This window comes from Dreissena polymorpha, chromosome 5 (assembly GCF_020536995.1).
Source record: "Dreissena polymorpha isolate Duluth1 chromosome 5, UMN_Dpol_1.0, whole genome shotgun sequence".
Lineage (NCBI taxonomy): Eukaryota > Metazoa > Mollusca > Bivalvia > Myida > Dreissenidae > Dreissena > Dreissena polymorpha.
The window spans coordinates 52,499,562-52,516,181 of record NC_068359.1 but is presented as its reverse complement, the minus strand read 5'-3'; the positions used below and the strand labels follow the sequence as shown (position 1 = coordinate 52,516,181).

General features: G+C 34.1%; 1 protein-coding gene across 1 annotated transcript in view; it reads left to right on the top strand.

Moving 5' to 3' along the window:
* Window positions 1–16,620, top strand: part of LOC127831225 (cryptochrome-1-like) — a 60,814-nt gene that overhangs the window by 29,981 nt on the left and 14,213 nt on the right. Inside the window, exons 7-10 of the mRNA XM_052356211.1 lie at window positions 7,752–7,922; window positions 9,879–10,019; window positions 10,669–10,820; window positions 15,337–15,539. Of these exons, the coding sequence (XP_052212171.1) occupies window positions 7,752–7,922; window positions 9,879–10,019; window positions 10,669–10,820; window positions 15,337–15,539 (667 nt within the window). The remainder of the gene's footprint in view (window positions 1–7,751; window positions 7,923–9,878; window positions 10,020–10,668; window positions 10,821–15,336; window positions 15,540–16,620) is intronic.

The window sequence follows — 16,620 nt, the reverse complement described above, 5'->3', positions numbered from 1 at the left end:
ACTCAAGAACGCATATGCCTAGGATCATGAAACTTCATAGGTAAATTGATCATGACTTGCAGATGACCCCAATAGATTTTGAGGTCACTAGGTCAAAGCTCAAGGTCACGGTGACCCGAAATAGTAAAATGGTTTCCGGATGATAACTCGAGAACGCATACGCCTAGGATCATGAAACTTCATAGGTAGATAGATCATGACTCGCAGATGACCCCTATTGATTTTGAAATCAGTAGGTCAAAAGTCAAGGTCACGGTGACCCAAAATAGTAAAATGGTTTCCGGATGACAACTCAAAAATACATATGCCTAGGATCATGAAACTTCATGGGTAGATTGATCATGACTTGCAGATGACCCATATTGATTTTCAAGTCACTAGGTCAAAGGTCAAGGTCACGGTGACCCGAAACAGTAAAATGGTTTCCGGAGGATAACTCAAGAATGCTTTTGCCTAGGAGCATGACACTTCATAGATACGTTGTTCATGACACGCAGATGACCCCTATTGATTTTCAGGTCACTAGGTCAAAGGTCAAGGTCACATTGACAAAATACGTATACACACAATGACTGCAACTACAAGGGACAACCCATATGGGGGGGCATGCATGTTTTACAAACAACCCTTGTTATATTTCGATTCACACTCTAAATGTACATGTTTGTTTGTTATGCTTTGTAACTAGTCCTTAATTGACGTGTACACTTATAAAGCATGTGCTGGTTTACGCTTATTATTATTTTTGTATTGATTTAAAAGTTAACTTTTAATATATATATTGAGTTGAATGCATAAATGAAATGGACACATTAATTACTTACTGAGATAGGTAAATGCATACACAATGTTGTGCATTGTAAAAACACATGATATCTTCTAAGATACATATTAGTTTTAGTGTTACTTATACATTTATTCACATATACTGTTCAAATTAAAGCATGGATAAAAGTGATATACACATATTCATATACGTGTGCATTCCATGTGTGCATATTAAGTTAAATATTGTAAATACAACTATAACTGCTTTTGTCTACATGAATTTCCTTTCATAAATATTGTGTAAAAAGGTATATAACTAGTAATAAAAATATAAGAATGTTTGCGTGTTATAACTTGTTTGTACTACTCGACACTTATACATTAATATATATTGTTCATACATTATTACACTTCATTTTTTTACATAAGCGCTTTTAGTTTAAATATTGGTTCAAGTGCTAGTTTTATTCATTCATCAGTGCATTTTAAAGTATTTGCTATCCGTGACCATAGTGTTCATGGTAATTGCTTTTAAATCTAGTGTTCTAACTTCTCGAGTTTCTCGTGGTTTATACTATATAATTGGGGCACACTAATTTCGAAGATGTTTTGCGTGACGCATTATGTAGCTCCTTTAAATTCTCGAAACCATTTAAAGAGCAATGGGTCTGTCATTATTTTTCTTAAAAATGCCGATTCTATGTGTAATGTCAATGTCGTTCACTGTAAAGTTTAAATCGGGTATGTTTTTATTCAGTGTTTGTATGACTTTTTCTGCCGTTCCCTTTATAGTTTCGTTTTCTTTGTCTGGAATGCCTTCTTATTTAATATTACTGCGCCGACTGTATTGTTCTAATTCATTCATTTTTGTTTCATTGGTTTCACCTTGCGATTTTATTTGTTTCTGGAGACGTTCATTTTCGTTCTTTTGTTCATTAACGGTTTTGCCTAACTTTTCAATTTCTTTTGCTAGTTTGCCGTTCTCTAGCTCCTTTACGAACAACTCGCTTTCCACCTTTTTAACTCTGAGGACAAGTGAACCTAGCATTTCTTCTTTAAATTGTAGAACGACATCTTTGATCAGGCCTTTGAGATAACTGCTGTCTTTGGTTAGCATATTGCTAAGTTTTTGGTTTATGCTATGTAGTTCTGATGCGATATTGATCTCTTGTTCATCTTGCAAATCATCTTGTGTGTCACTCCCTTTATTTTGTTGCTTTTTCTTGTTTTGTTTGATGTTTTGCCGCTCAGATACGCTTGTATCGGTATTACTTATGCTACTAGTTTCGCTACGCGTGCGTTTGTCACCTGCCTTTATCGTACTGTTTTTCTTTATCCGTCACGTAAATTGTATTATATAGTTTTTACTTTTCACGTTGTTTTGTTTAAAAGTAACAGCTAAAAACAGTTTCAAATTAAAAGTTTGTTATCTTTGCTTGTTTGCTTTTTTTGCTGCAGCATAGAAGTTTAATTTCAACGTGCGCGCTAGAGCTTGAAGCCTTGTAATCTCATTTTAAAAACAAAATGGCGTCGCCCATATCAATTATGAATGTTTCTTTTATCGTTGTTTTCATGTTATTTCAAGTGAAAGTAAGTATATCTAATGACGAAAAGTTTTTTACCATATATAGTAATCCAAATATATCACAGTGTCTTTTGTTTCACTTCGCATATATTTGTTTAATTTCACATTTTATGGCATCACAAAAAAGCACAACTACTTCAAACCGCAAGGTCAAGGTCCAATCTTTAATATTTATGAGTTCATCATCAGATATGATATAAATAGATTTTTACCTTGAGCAGTAATTACATCATAATGTTGCAATAATAACGTAGTATACTTTAATATGGTACCTGTACACTTGTAGATCAATTAATTTAAAAAAAAGACAACAACCATGATTTGTTTGTCTTGAGTTCATAAAACATTATTAAAAACTGCGGATGTTCCTAGTCATGATGATGGGATAAATTTACAGGCTTCCTTAAAACCGTAATTTATCCCATCATCAGACTTGCATTGTCGAAATAAACCACTGTGGAATAAGTTTCCCTCTATTTCGGCAGTGCTGAAATATAGCTGTCACGCGCGGCGGAGAAAGGTCATATTACTCGGAATCAACTATAAAGTAATCATTTTTAGTAAAATCGATTCAGATTCAGCAAAACAAACAATTTGATACCAAGATGTAATATATTTTTAACACATAATGCAACACAAAAAGCAAAAAAAACAACATTATTTACAAATATAAAGTGCGCGTACTCGTGACGTCATTATTAACACGTCATACGACACAATGCATGTTCTTTCACGCTAAAGCTGCAGTTGTTTAGTGTTGTTTTTTTATTTCTTAAAAATCGAGGACGTAGAGGTATGATAAACAGAAAAACAGGTTAGTAACTGATCTTTTTGTAATGTATTAGGCTCGGCACGATTAAAATAATGAAACACTGTTTGCTTAAAATAACTTTGGGATTTTCCGTGTTGTTCGATTTTCCTATTCTATTTGTAAAGAAATAATTTACGACTAAGAAAATTGATAGGATAAATCGAATACTAGGTCGGTGCCGAATAAAGCAAAGTTTATTTTGCTCGGCACGAAAATCTGAAACACTCGCCAAGGCTCGTTATTCAGATTATCTAAGCCTCGCAAAATAAACTTTGCTTTATTCGGCACCGACCTAGTATTCTCTATTTCTGACATACAAGATTGACGCAGTTTGTGAATGCACGATATGTTTTAAGAAATAATTGGTCAAGTCATCTGACATTAAAGACTTCTTATTAATCTTTTTCTATCAATATATATATATATATATATATATATATATATATATATATATATATATATATATACAGTCAAACCTGAGAACAAGGGAAATGACCAAAGTGACCGTTGTCCACAGGTGACCGTCGAATTAGGATCACAATTTTAAGATGGTTTGTCAGTCGGTAGTATTGCTACGTCGTAACCCCCGTAACCCCACACAGTCGTTTGCATACTGTGTGGCCGCAGTGTAAAACACAGGCTCATTGCTGTTAACTAAGCATAATAACAGAACTAACTTTCGTCTGTTCATTGAATAATACCGAATAATATCCTATAGATTGATTTAATTTCATATTGCTAAACTAAAGCAATGACTTTATAAACGCTGGTATAATTGTTTACTCATGCATCTCGTTCATTCAGTAAATAAAGCTTGTCACGTGCCGTTAACGTCACATCCATACAAGTCTAAAAAGCGGATTCGCTGTCATAAACCGATAGTACGGTGTAATTGTACCGTTCTTATTCAAACAGTTTCAAACACTTGACCTGCTCCTCTAATGTGAGGAACTTACGTTTACCACTCATTGTTATTCCGTGATTTATTATTCCGATTGCTTTAGAAAAATGTTGTGTACGCTAGAAAGCTCTTTTAAAGAATGATCTGATTATGTTATTTTTCAATCGATACTTAACGTTGTAAGTACAATGTACTAATTAGCGGTCATTTAATATGCGATTATTACTTTAAACATGTCACAAATTCATTTTCTTTCTTTTTTGTTTTGAAGATTCCCCCACAATTATCCCCGGAAAAGAAACCTGCTCAACACCTTATTATTTGTTTACTCAAAGCGGGCCGCTTTTATAATATCAAAGGCAATTACCGCTATCAGACGCTTTAACTGCAAAATAGACGGACAAATGATGTGCTGTGTTTTTAGCTCACCTGAGCAAAACGTGCCCATGGTGAGTTTTTGTGATTGCATTTGGTCCGTCGTGCGTTGTGCGGCGTCAATATTTGCCTTGTGAACACTCCAGAGGCCACATTTATTGTCCGATCTTCATGAAACTTGGTCAGAACATTTGTCCCATTGATACCTCAACTGAGTTGAAACTGGGTCATGCTGGGTCAAAAACTAGGTCACTAGGTCAAAAAAGAAAAACCTTATGAACACTGTAGAAGTCACATTTAATGCCCAATCTTCATGTAACTTTGTCTAAATGATATGTTGAGTTCAAAAATGGTTCCGGTCCCTTGAAAAACATGGCCGCATGGGGGAGGGGCAGTATTCCTTATATGGCTATAGAGAAACCTTGTGAACACTCTAGAAGTCACAATTTTTGCCCAATCATCATGAAACATGGTCAAAACATTGGTTTGATTGATATCTTGGACGAGTTCCAAAATGGTCCAGATCGGTGTAAAAACATGGCCAGGGGGCAGGGCAGTTTTCTCTATATGTATATAGTGAAAACATGTGAACACTCTAGAAATCACATTTTTGGTCCAATCTTCATGAAATTTGGTCAGAACATGTGTTTTCTGGATATAACGTTTGAGTTCGAAAATGGTCCAGAATCGGTGGAAAAACATGGCCGCCAGGGGGTGGGGCAGTTTTCTCTATATGTATATAGTGAAAACATGTAAACAGTCTAGTTGTGATAAGCCATAATGTTAAAGAAAGATAATCTGCACATACTTTCCAATAGTTAACTTATAGTAAGCTCCCTTGTATAAAACTGGGACTTCTTTCATAAAATGTGTTGTACATAAAGACAGTAGTTTGCATGCAATTTAATAAACCTATGTCATAAAATAACTGTGCATGTTCTAATGCACTGTAGAGCCTTATCTTTGATCTTTACTGATGAGCCAAGTTAACCTACTGATGTATTTAGCAGACTACTGTGCTATGAAACTATTTCCATGGCAACCTTGTTTTTTGGCATTTTCTAAATTTGAAAGACTCTTTTGATTGAAATAACTTTTATTTATTTATTTTTTTTACATTTGAGTCAATGGATTTTTCCACTCTCCATAAATTGTGTTTTTTAGATTAAGTTAGACTTATTTTATAAACTAAATTTTTAAAGCAACTTACTTACAGTAACTAATATTTATATAATTTTTTAGAGATTGTGAACTTCTTTTTACATTCATTAAGCTATTTGCTGTATTTGTTAATTTTTAACGATGCATAGATTTTTTAGACTAAAGTTAGGTATTTTCATTAAAGCTGCTTTGGTTTTCACTTATAGATTCATTCTTTGAGTGTATTCAGTCGTATCTGACTGGACGCCATTGGTTAATTGAATTACAACCAGTAAGTGTGTTAGAAAAAAACGTTCTTTAATTATACTCGATAAATATTTCCGTATTACATAAGTGCTCACAAAGTTACATAACTCGTTACTGTCCCGTGACCGGTTCACATGCGTAAGCGAACGAGACCGCACTACCACAGTTGTTCATAGTTAAACATTGTGAGTACTTTTAGTCACATTTTTAGTTCAATATGAATGACACTTGCTGATCTTCACACATGGTGACAATCTTTATGAGCATAATATTTTTTGCTCATGGTGAACTTTTGTGATCACCTTTTGTCAATTGTCTGTCTTCCGTTGTGTGTCATGAATATTTGCCTTGTTAACACTGTAGAGGCCACATTTATTAAAGAACTTCATGAAACTTTGTCAGAAGATTTGTCCCAATAATATCTTTGACGAGTTCAAAAATGTTTCCAGTCTGTTGAAAAACATCTCCGCCATGGGGCCATTTGTTGTTCATTCTTCATGAAACTTGGTTAGAACATTTGTTTTATTGATATCTTGGGCTGCAAGAACAGGTCATTTCTTTTTATCTCAGGTGAGCGACTTTGGGCCTTTCAGGCTCTCTTGTTAATGTTCACGACTTGAGACGCCTGACGTGTGACTGTTGATTTCAGGTCAAACATGAATTTTGGAGTTGAATATAGTTGCCGTTGGCTGTTATGGACAGGTGGCCATTATTTTCAAGTGTAATATAGAGTGTTTTTCATCAGGGGGATTCCAGACTGACTGACCGTTGTCTGCAGGTGACCGTTATTTTCAGGTGGCCGTTCAGTTTCGACTGTATTATGCATATATTATGCCTATATGTTACTGAACTATATATGATTATTTGTAAATGTATGTTAACAGAAGCGAGAAGGACATAAGCTGTAAGAGATCGTAACAATGTGCTGCTGTCAACATGTTTATATGCTTAGATTTTATTGATCCAGAATTTTTTATTTTTCTTGGAAAGTTTTCAAAGAAAGACATATGGAATGTCTGACACTTTTCTGGAGCTTTCAACTTGCAAGTCTGAATTGGTTAGAGTTCATTAAGTCTGAATGATGTTCATATTAAGAAAAGGGTATACCTTATGATTGGAGTTCAACTTGCCCAGACGGCAACTTACTTAGATAATCTACTTTCCCACAGTTCAGAAAGGTTGCCCAATCTTGATGTTGATGTTAGATTGATATAATTACATGTATTAAAAGATGGGTGCATAACAATAGGATATTTCGGCAAAAATTAAATCAATTTAAATGTGTTGAATAAAAGGATGTTTTAATTAATAATTTTAACTATTTTGCAGAAACAATGCCCAACTGTGTTCTTTTTATTATCATCAGTTAAGAATATAAACTGCTAAAAGTAACAATTTTAAGCAACATATTTATAGTGAAATTTTAAAACTTATGTGAATATTAAAATGATCTTCATATTCTATGTTTTTCAAATAGTTTTCTATCTCAAAATTTCGCATTGTATAAGTCACAGTAACTGTTGTTATTTTTACCCTTTTATTCTTCAGCCATTCATATTTTTTGAGGTATAGAAAGTTTTATGTGATATCTTTTGCATATTTTTACTGTTAGGTTTCAGAATTTTGGATTTTTACATAACTGCTGCCATGTTGGAAATAATGCCAAACAGGAAATAGTTCAAACATGCAAACAGCAAACAAGTTTTACAAAGAACTCATTAAAATTGATATTACCTTACAGAGCAATAATTGCAAAAGAACTTTACAATAATTGACTTTGCCAAACTTATTTTAAAAATCAGTTGGCCCCCTAGTATTTTACCAGGCACAAGCTAGGGGTTGTCAGTATAGGTAACCCTTGCAGGCAATGTTTATTTCAATATCAGTGGTGTTTTATTCTGCAGATAAAGAAGCAAAACGACCCTCCATTGTCGTTGCATGGACAACTTTTGTGGCGGGAATTCTTCTTCACAGCAGCAACTAATAACCCCAGCTTTGACAAAATGGAGGGCAATGCAATTTGTATTCAGGTGCCGTGGGATAAAAACCCTGAAGCGTTGGCAAACTGGGCAGAGGTAAAATGAAGTGTGACTAAAAATGTCTGTTCAATATAATCAATAATATTCTGCTGACTGAAAATTCAAGTCAAAATAACTCAGTAGGGTTGTTAGCAAAAAGGAGCCCAGAAAAAAACAATTGAATTATTAGTTAATTTATGGTACCTTTTAAGACCTCAACAACATTATAACAATTCTGTTTCTTCGACAAACACAACCATCTACTATATTATTCCTCATTTTTTTGCAGTAAATGTTCGATAAAGCTGCTAATTGCTAAAATGCTTTCTCTTTGGATGTGTTCTATGAAATATGATCTCTTAATGTTTCTTTTATAATCCTCAATTTGATCTCACACAGGTTGGTGATAGTTTATGTTGAACAGTTTTTTTTCTGATCTCATGTCCTTAAAAATACAGTAAACAATGACAATAACTGTACTTGTTAGCTATGCAGATAATTGTGATTTTATCTCTATTTAACCTTTTCCCCCTTAGAAGCAAAGTGAAAATTGCAATGTGCAAGCATAAAACCAGACCAGCCAGGTCTGTTAACCCTTACAGTGCGGGAACCGAGTTGTGAAGGCCTTTGCAAACAGTTTGGATCCAGATGAGACGCCACAGAACGTGGCGTCTCATCTGGATCCAAGCTGTTTGCTATTCTGATAGTATTCTTTGAAAAAAAATCGAAGAAAATGCTAATTTTAGAAATTTAGCAGACGACATTTTAGCAGACGACAAATTTCCCAGCATGCAAAGGGTTAAAGATTTATGCTGTTTGCAGCTAATCAGTATCTTAGGAATGGAAATGAAGCCTTTTAAACTTAAATTTAGTAAGAAATGTATGTCATTAAATTTAATTTTCTATGGGACTATAGATGCATCAAAATACGTTTCTACGTTTTAAAGGGCTAAGAAACCTCTCCATAACTCAAGACCTTGACTGTACATAATCTCTTAAATATATTTATTCCTGTACAGAATTGCATTACTTTGTCAAAGTTCAAAATAGAGATGTAGCCATTTATATTTCAAATTAGCTGTTAGCTATAATTATGTAATACAAAAATCTTTAAAGGAAACAGCAAGTGATAGATGCTGGGTTTGTGTGCTTATGCCGCATTTTGAGATAAACTTGTAAATAGTTTGACCTATGCTACTGACATTTATCAATTCTAGGTTTCCTACAACCGGAACTTAATTTTATTGTTTTAGCTGTTTATAGGGATAAAAAAACTACAAGTCTTGAACTAAGAAAGTTAAAGAAAAACACCCAAACATTTCACTCTCATGCAAAGCTTTAAAGGGATAGGTGGGTTTGAACTGCATTTCAAAAGTTCCCTTATCATGACTGAGCATGTTATAATTTGATCTGAATTCCTAGGATAAAGCTAGTATATATACTTGAAACAGGGTTTCCTTATGGGTCAACCAAAAAACAATATTTATTGTAATTTATTTCATACCGCTTTGGTCCAAAGCGGTATGTAATAAATTACAATAAATATTGATTTTTCTGCAGTATGAAAGGTCACAAAATGTTCAATTCTCTTCACTCAAGCATTATCAGATATGAGAAGATAAGCATTAATTTCTTACTTTTAGGCAGTTTTCCATTATTATGCCTTCAGTATAATTTTTACTACATACATTATGATAAACATTAATATCCTAGTGAAGACAGGTTTTTGTTGTCATTGATTTCACACAAGCTTTACAAGCATAATGATACGATAAGCATTTCTGAGATACAAATTATACGTGTATGACACTTATTTTAGTGGATTGTGAGTTTGCCAAACAATGACATCAAATGTTCTGTGAGTGTTTGCTTCTGAAGTTGTACCTGAAGTTTTACGGCAGACATTATTAAAAATTCCATAAATTCAAGATCAAACAAATATATCTGATTAACGAATCAACTGAAATTCATGTCAAAGAAATTAAATAAATCCACAGTAATATTACTCCGTAGGGTAAGACTGGGTTTCCGTGGATAGATGCCATAATGGTACAGCTGCGTGAGGTGGGCTGGGTCCATCACCTGGGTCGCCATGCTATTGCCTGCTTCTTGACGCGGGGGGACCTCTGGATATCATGGGAAGAAGGATTCAAGGTGAGCACATTAGGCAATGAGAGCAAATGCAGTAATTTAAAGGGGCTTCTTCACAGAATTAAGCAAAATTTTGCCATCCAATAAAACTTAAAACAATAATGAGAGTACAAAAATTTTGTCAGAAATTACTGGGTGTATTTTCACACAGTTTTTTTCGCCAGTGTTTCATGGATGACCCTACATCAATTTGTTGCCAATAAATTGTATGCATTAAAAAGCATGGTTAATGGGGTGAGGAAGTCTCATTCAAACAGCGGTCATACTAGTTCAAAACGTTAAGTGAGAAGTGACCTTTAACAATATTTCGTTGAAGTCAATGACTCATCGAAAAAGTCTACAAACAGCTTTATATATTAGGGTTCCTGCAAATTTATGGGAGGAAATTTTGTTTATGAATAGTTTATGGTTCTAGGTTAAGATTTACATAGGAAATTCATTTATTTTTACACAATTTATAAATTCATTTAATGATTATTTAATTACCTTTTAGGAACTATTTCCAAACAATTCATTAAATTATTGTTTAATAACATGAATTTTTTCCAATTATCAAGAATTTCTGAATTATTTTTTTTTATCTTTAATGGAACTTCTCTCACAAACAACTAAACAAGCCCTTATCATAATAGTGTTCCTGTTTGTTCTCTAGGTGTTTGACGAGCTGTTGATGGATGCTGATTGGTCGGTGAATGCGGGAATGTGGTTGTGGCTCTCATGCAGCTCATTCTTCCAGCAGTTTCTCAACTGCTATTGTCCGGTTGGTTTTGGCAAACAGGCCGATCCCACTGGTGACTTCATCAGGTAATTGCACGTTATTATTATAATTATCTTCTGAAAGCTATGGTGGTATTCGCACAACCGTTAATCACGGGCGCCACCTTTTCTTTGAGATGCATTAATAAATGAGCCAACGATAGTTTCGAGGTGGCGCTAAGGACCAGATTTTTTTTTTGCATTCATGAATGATTCTACAAGGTGAGTAGGTTGAATGTGTTTTCTCAACATATTTTGCATTATTTAAAAAAACAGCGAAGATATTTTCATCCACAAATGTACATTAACATTAAAACCCATTTGAAAAGTTAGGTAAACAATTTACAGCTCCGGCTAAGAAAATTTGTACAGAGTAAAGTCAAGATAAAGAGCAAATATTAATACGAAATAAACGCTTATCACTTTCTTGCTTATATGACTGGAAAGTGAGTGGCATTTAGACAAATCAATACAAGTAATAAAGGGTATAAAAAATACCTGTCTCGGCATGGACATCCCAATTTTGTTTGTAATGTGATAACCCCTCTGAATCTAGATATTTGATATGTCATTGGGTGTGTAAGTTTTTCTTGGCAATCTACTTCGATTAACTGGTTTCTTTCAAAGATATATAATGGTTCTACAACAACCGCATTCATATATTACGTAACCATGACAATATTGCACATAATTTTCAATATTTTCTACTGTTTTGTATGGTAGTGAAGAATTGAAATCACTCGTCATCCAAGAACAAATATGTGTGGTATATGAGTTGGTACTTGATTTTATTTTCAATATTAATTTAATTTTAATATTGTAGAGGCCTTTCAACATGCCAGAAATAATGAAAATGTATTTCTATTTGTTTGCTTCGACATCATTTATCTTGTTTTTTAATAAAATGTCTGATACATAGCTTGTGGGATATGTGAGAAATCTCGTCAACTGTACATAAAGCGGTGAAAGCTTCTGTCTCAGAATTGACTTTCTCTGATGTTAATGCCCTAACTACATGTACTGTTAATAGATCAATAAGCAAACATTTCTTGCCTACCGGGTTCATTTCCCAGTTGCTATAAATTGTCAATGACGTCAGAATTACATCACAAATAACAGGTACAGATGTACAGTACTGCTTAATTTTTATGTGCATGTATGCTTTTATATTAACATTTAGTATCACTGTGCTTGGATTTGATCATACTCAACAGATTATATAGTTTTATTCAGAGTTTTACCATTTCAGATCACACTTTCCTAATTTTGATCATTATATTTTTTTTAAATAATATTCCAATACCATAACTTAATTATTGGTCAGTCTGGCATTCTCCATTTGCAACAAGATGATTCCATATGAATTTCACTGTTTCTACTTTTTCTGATGTCAGTACAAAGTTATCTATAAGCAATAGGAATCGATGAACTCTCCTGCTTTTTTAATCACAGTTTGTGTATGGCAATATTTTTGTAAATTAACAGGTAGGATTGTTTTGCCAGATCACAGGTCCATCTACACTTGTTTCTCAAATGGCAAATACATCCTTTATGTAACCATGTGGTACGTCTTTTATGTAACCCATTGATAATGTTTATATATTTTTAATACAAAAACAACATTAAAATTGTCAAAATTTTTAAAGCCACTTCTTTTTTTTAAGAAAAGGAACACCATTTGTTTATTTGGAATTCATTTTCTTAATTGTCTAAAGGGGCAGGGTAAGGTAAAATAGGCCATTGGGAATGATGGTAAGCTTATTCTTCTAAATTTTGACTATTGTTTTCATTGAACCTTCAATAATAACAACAGTTAATGTTGAAGCCTGCCGAGTTCATATTTCTCACAACAATTTGGTTTTCTCAACTGACCAGAATGTCACGTAATCGTTCATAGTTCATGGACGACACATAGTTACTAACAATGTTCATTACTCTTAAATTACCGGTGTGTAGCCTATCATTCGATATCTCGTCATGCGCGTATTGCCAAGATGACGAGTTTTGCATTAGCTACCATTTTCTCGTGCCGCGCATGGGACAAGTTTGTCCCTTTCTATTAATATTAATTTCTCTGCATAATGTAGGATAAAATATTCAACAACACCATATATCAGTTTCTAGTCCAATTTAATGTCTGACTTAACTAATATTTCAGTTATACAAATACGCTGTGATTGCTACATGATTCTGTCTTTTTCTAACTGTACACCTCCAAGTCTAAACGCTAACTGAACTATTTTCCTCTAACATTTGCCCCGTGAAACTCAGTTATGAATCTCATTGGTCAGTATTCTAAATAAGCCGGTTGGCTGGATTACTAAGAATCCCATTGGTCAGTCTATGCGTTGCTTGACCAATACAAACATACCCGGCCTTGTGTCAACTATACTATTCTTTAATCTCTCCCTCATCGATAAGCTTATATGTGCACTTTGTGACTGTCATGTTTACTGGCCCTTTTGATAAAATTTTCAATATTTCTTACATGAGGTAAACCCACATATTCCACCTACAATTTCTAACCATAATGTGACAAGAATTAATCAGTATTCGTCAGATACATTCTAAAGCTTAACTCTTCCATACTGATTTTCGCAAAAATTGTGCCAAAAATGCCAAAAGCATAAAAAAATACAAAATCTAATCATGTACATAACGGAACCTCAAGACTATTATCAACCTGTGACATATACAGGCTTTGGGTCACGTGAGCGCCGATTTCCACTTCCGCGCGTTTCAAAACAAAGAAGAACTACTAAATCATATGTAATTGGCACGTGTGCAAGTCACTTAAACACTATCAATATGTCATAAAACAACATTTTGTGTTTTTTGTGTTGCTCTTGATAAATTCATATTTGTTTATTGTACTTATACGGATTATGTTCGGTAGCTGGGGTATTTCGATACTTTTACTCTTGTAAAAATCGGCACTGAACGTTCAGATAGACGTGAGCCGACCTATCATGTCTACGAGTTCGAGAAGTGTTTTATTGTAGTTTATGTTGGCAAGTAGCCGTGAGTGGTCATTTTTTGTCACCTTTCCCAACAAAATGGTACAAAATTCTACCGCCATTTCGGCGCTTAATGGCTTAAAAATGTTGATGTAGGTGATTTTCCTGTGTCAAGAGATACCTACCTTGTATATATATATATATATATATATATATATATATATATATATATATATATATATATATATATATATATATCATAACGTTTTTGGTCAAAATGATGAAAAATGTTGTTTTATGACATATTGTTAGTGTTTAAGTGACTTGGCCACACGCCCAATACCTGTGCTCCGAGTCTGTGCATTTATTTTAATTCTTCAGGCGAGTCCATGCCTGGAGCAAATCATGTGGTTTTACATGTGATCCGCACGTGTTTAAATTTGTTGCTATGGCAACAAATAGACTAGAAATACTGCTGAAAATGGTGGTTTTCTGGATCCTGCGATAACTTTAAAAGTTCTTTATATTTTTTCATGAAACTTTAAACATGGATAGATGGCAATATGGACATTATGCACGTCATTTAATATTGTTGCTACGTAAAAAAATCTGGTTGCTATGGCAACAAATAAATAAATAATAATCTGACAATGGATAAATTTCTGACAATAGTGGAGCCAGCACAGGGACATATATTGCTTGGCAATAGTCTTGTTGAATATGTGATTACAATTGAATTATAAATGTTCATAGATGTGCATCATTTCCATTGATCTATATTGAAATGAAATTAGAATAATTGAATGACAATAAACATGTATGAACAATACTTGACAGGGGTGTGATTTTTCTCCTTTAAGCTGATTTCCTCCCTTTTAATGTCATACTCATTTTACAAATAGTTAATAAACTTTGCAGGATCTATATACAAATGAAGACTTAAGTGTTACCTTGTAAGGTGGGGTACCTTATTTTCTAAAATGGTTTTTAAATTGCACCCCTGCTTGAGGAGTCGATTAAATCATGAAATAGTGCGGGAACTCAAAATTAGGTATGCCGACTATGACATAGATTCCTCCCAAGCCCCCCTTCCTGCTCCCGATCAATACAAAAATTGTAATTGTTGTAAATGAAGTCCTCTGTATTAATCAAAACCAACACATAATCAACAATTTAAAAAATCTAATTTGGATGGGATGGTTGATAAAGGGCAATAGTGGAATTAGACACTGCACCAGTACTTGTTTTATTTTGGATAGATCTTGAGAAGGTTGAGTCCTGTCGGGATCAAACGAAGATTCTTCTGTCAAAATGTGGAAACTGAACACACAATATCATAGACTTAATAAGCATGGATGTGTATTGGATTGTTCTATCACTGGTACTTCATCATCGTAATTGTTATCGTGGATTTGTATTGAAATGTTCTATCACCGATGATATTGTATCATTGTTATCATCATCATGTATTTGTTTTGAATAATTCTATCACTGTCACTTTATCATTGTTATTATCATCATAGATTTGTATTGAATTGTTCTATGGCTGGAACTATTGTATCATTATCATTATTATCATGTATTTGTATTAAATTGTTCTTTCACAGACACTACCTGCCAGTGTTGAAGGCTTTTCCGGCCCAGTACATCTATGAGCCCTGGAATGCCCCCGAGAGCGTGCAGGTTGCAGCCAAGTGCATCGTGGGTAAGGACTACCCCGTTCCCATGGTGAACCACGCAGAGGCTAGCAAGCTGTGCATGAAGAGGATGAAACAGGTCTACCAGATGTTGCTTAAGATGCGGGCTAAAGGTAGGATCGTTGTTGTCTCAAATCTTTAACTCTTTCCCACTCAGAAGCGAAGTTAAAATGGCTATCTGCAAGTAGCATAAAACCAGAACAACCTTTAAGTAACTTGCAGTCTTTTCAGGTTTGCAGCACATAAGTACCTTAAAGTTGGCTATGCCTTTATAACTTTAATCCAGTAAGAAAGCTCTTAAGTTTAATTCGAATTTCTAAGGGACTACAAATAAGTGCTTATCTGGGTGGTAAGGGTTTAGCAATTTTGACTTTCACATTTGTAGTACTGTAATCCTTTCTCAATCCAGTTATATGCATTTCAATATCTAGTTTGCTTCAAAAAAAATGTTCAAAAACGTTCTATTTAATAGAAGTGTTATTAGCCTGTTATGTCTATGCTCAGTTTGATGGTCAACCACATTCCACCTTGCCATAATAACAACACTTGATTGATAAATATTGGCCTTTTAAACAGGTAGACCTAGAAAGGACAGCAGTAAAAATCCTACCTTTACAAAATTGAAACATAACTCGGAGAGTGGATTTAACAGAAAAGTGGCTGAATTGTTCTAGATACTGCTCTTGTTGTCCCCTACCAGTTTCACCGGAGGGTACGTGTGGTTTTCGCTCCGTGTGTCCGTCTGTCTGTGAGTCTGTCTGTCACACTTTTCTGGACCCTGCCATAACTTTAAAAGTTCTTAATATTTTTTCATAAAACTTGAAACATGGATAGATGACAATATGGAGATTTTGCACGTTATTTCATTTTGTTTCTACGCCAAAAATTCTGGTTGCTATGGCAACAAATAGACTAGAAATACTGCTCAAAATGGTTGTTTTCTGGATCCTGCGATAACTTTCAAAGTTCTTCATATTTCTCATGACACTTGTGGTATGGGGAGATGGCAATATGGACATTATGCACGCCATTTCATTTTGTTCCTGCGTCAAAAATTCTGGTAGCTACGGAAACAAATAAAAAATAAAAAATTCTGACAATGATTGAGCCAATTGACATATATTGCTTGGCAATAGTCTTGTTTATAATTATGTATGCCTTTTATTTAGTTCATGGATTACTGCCAATTACCAG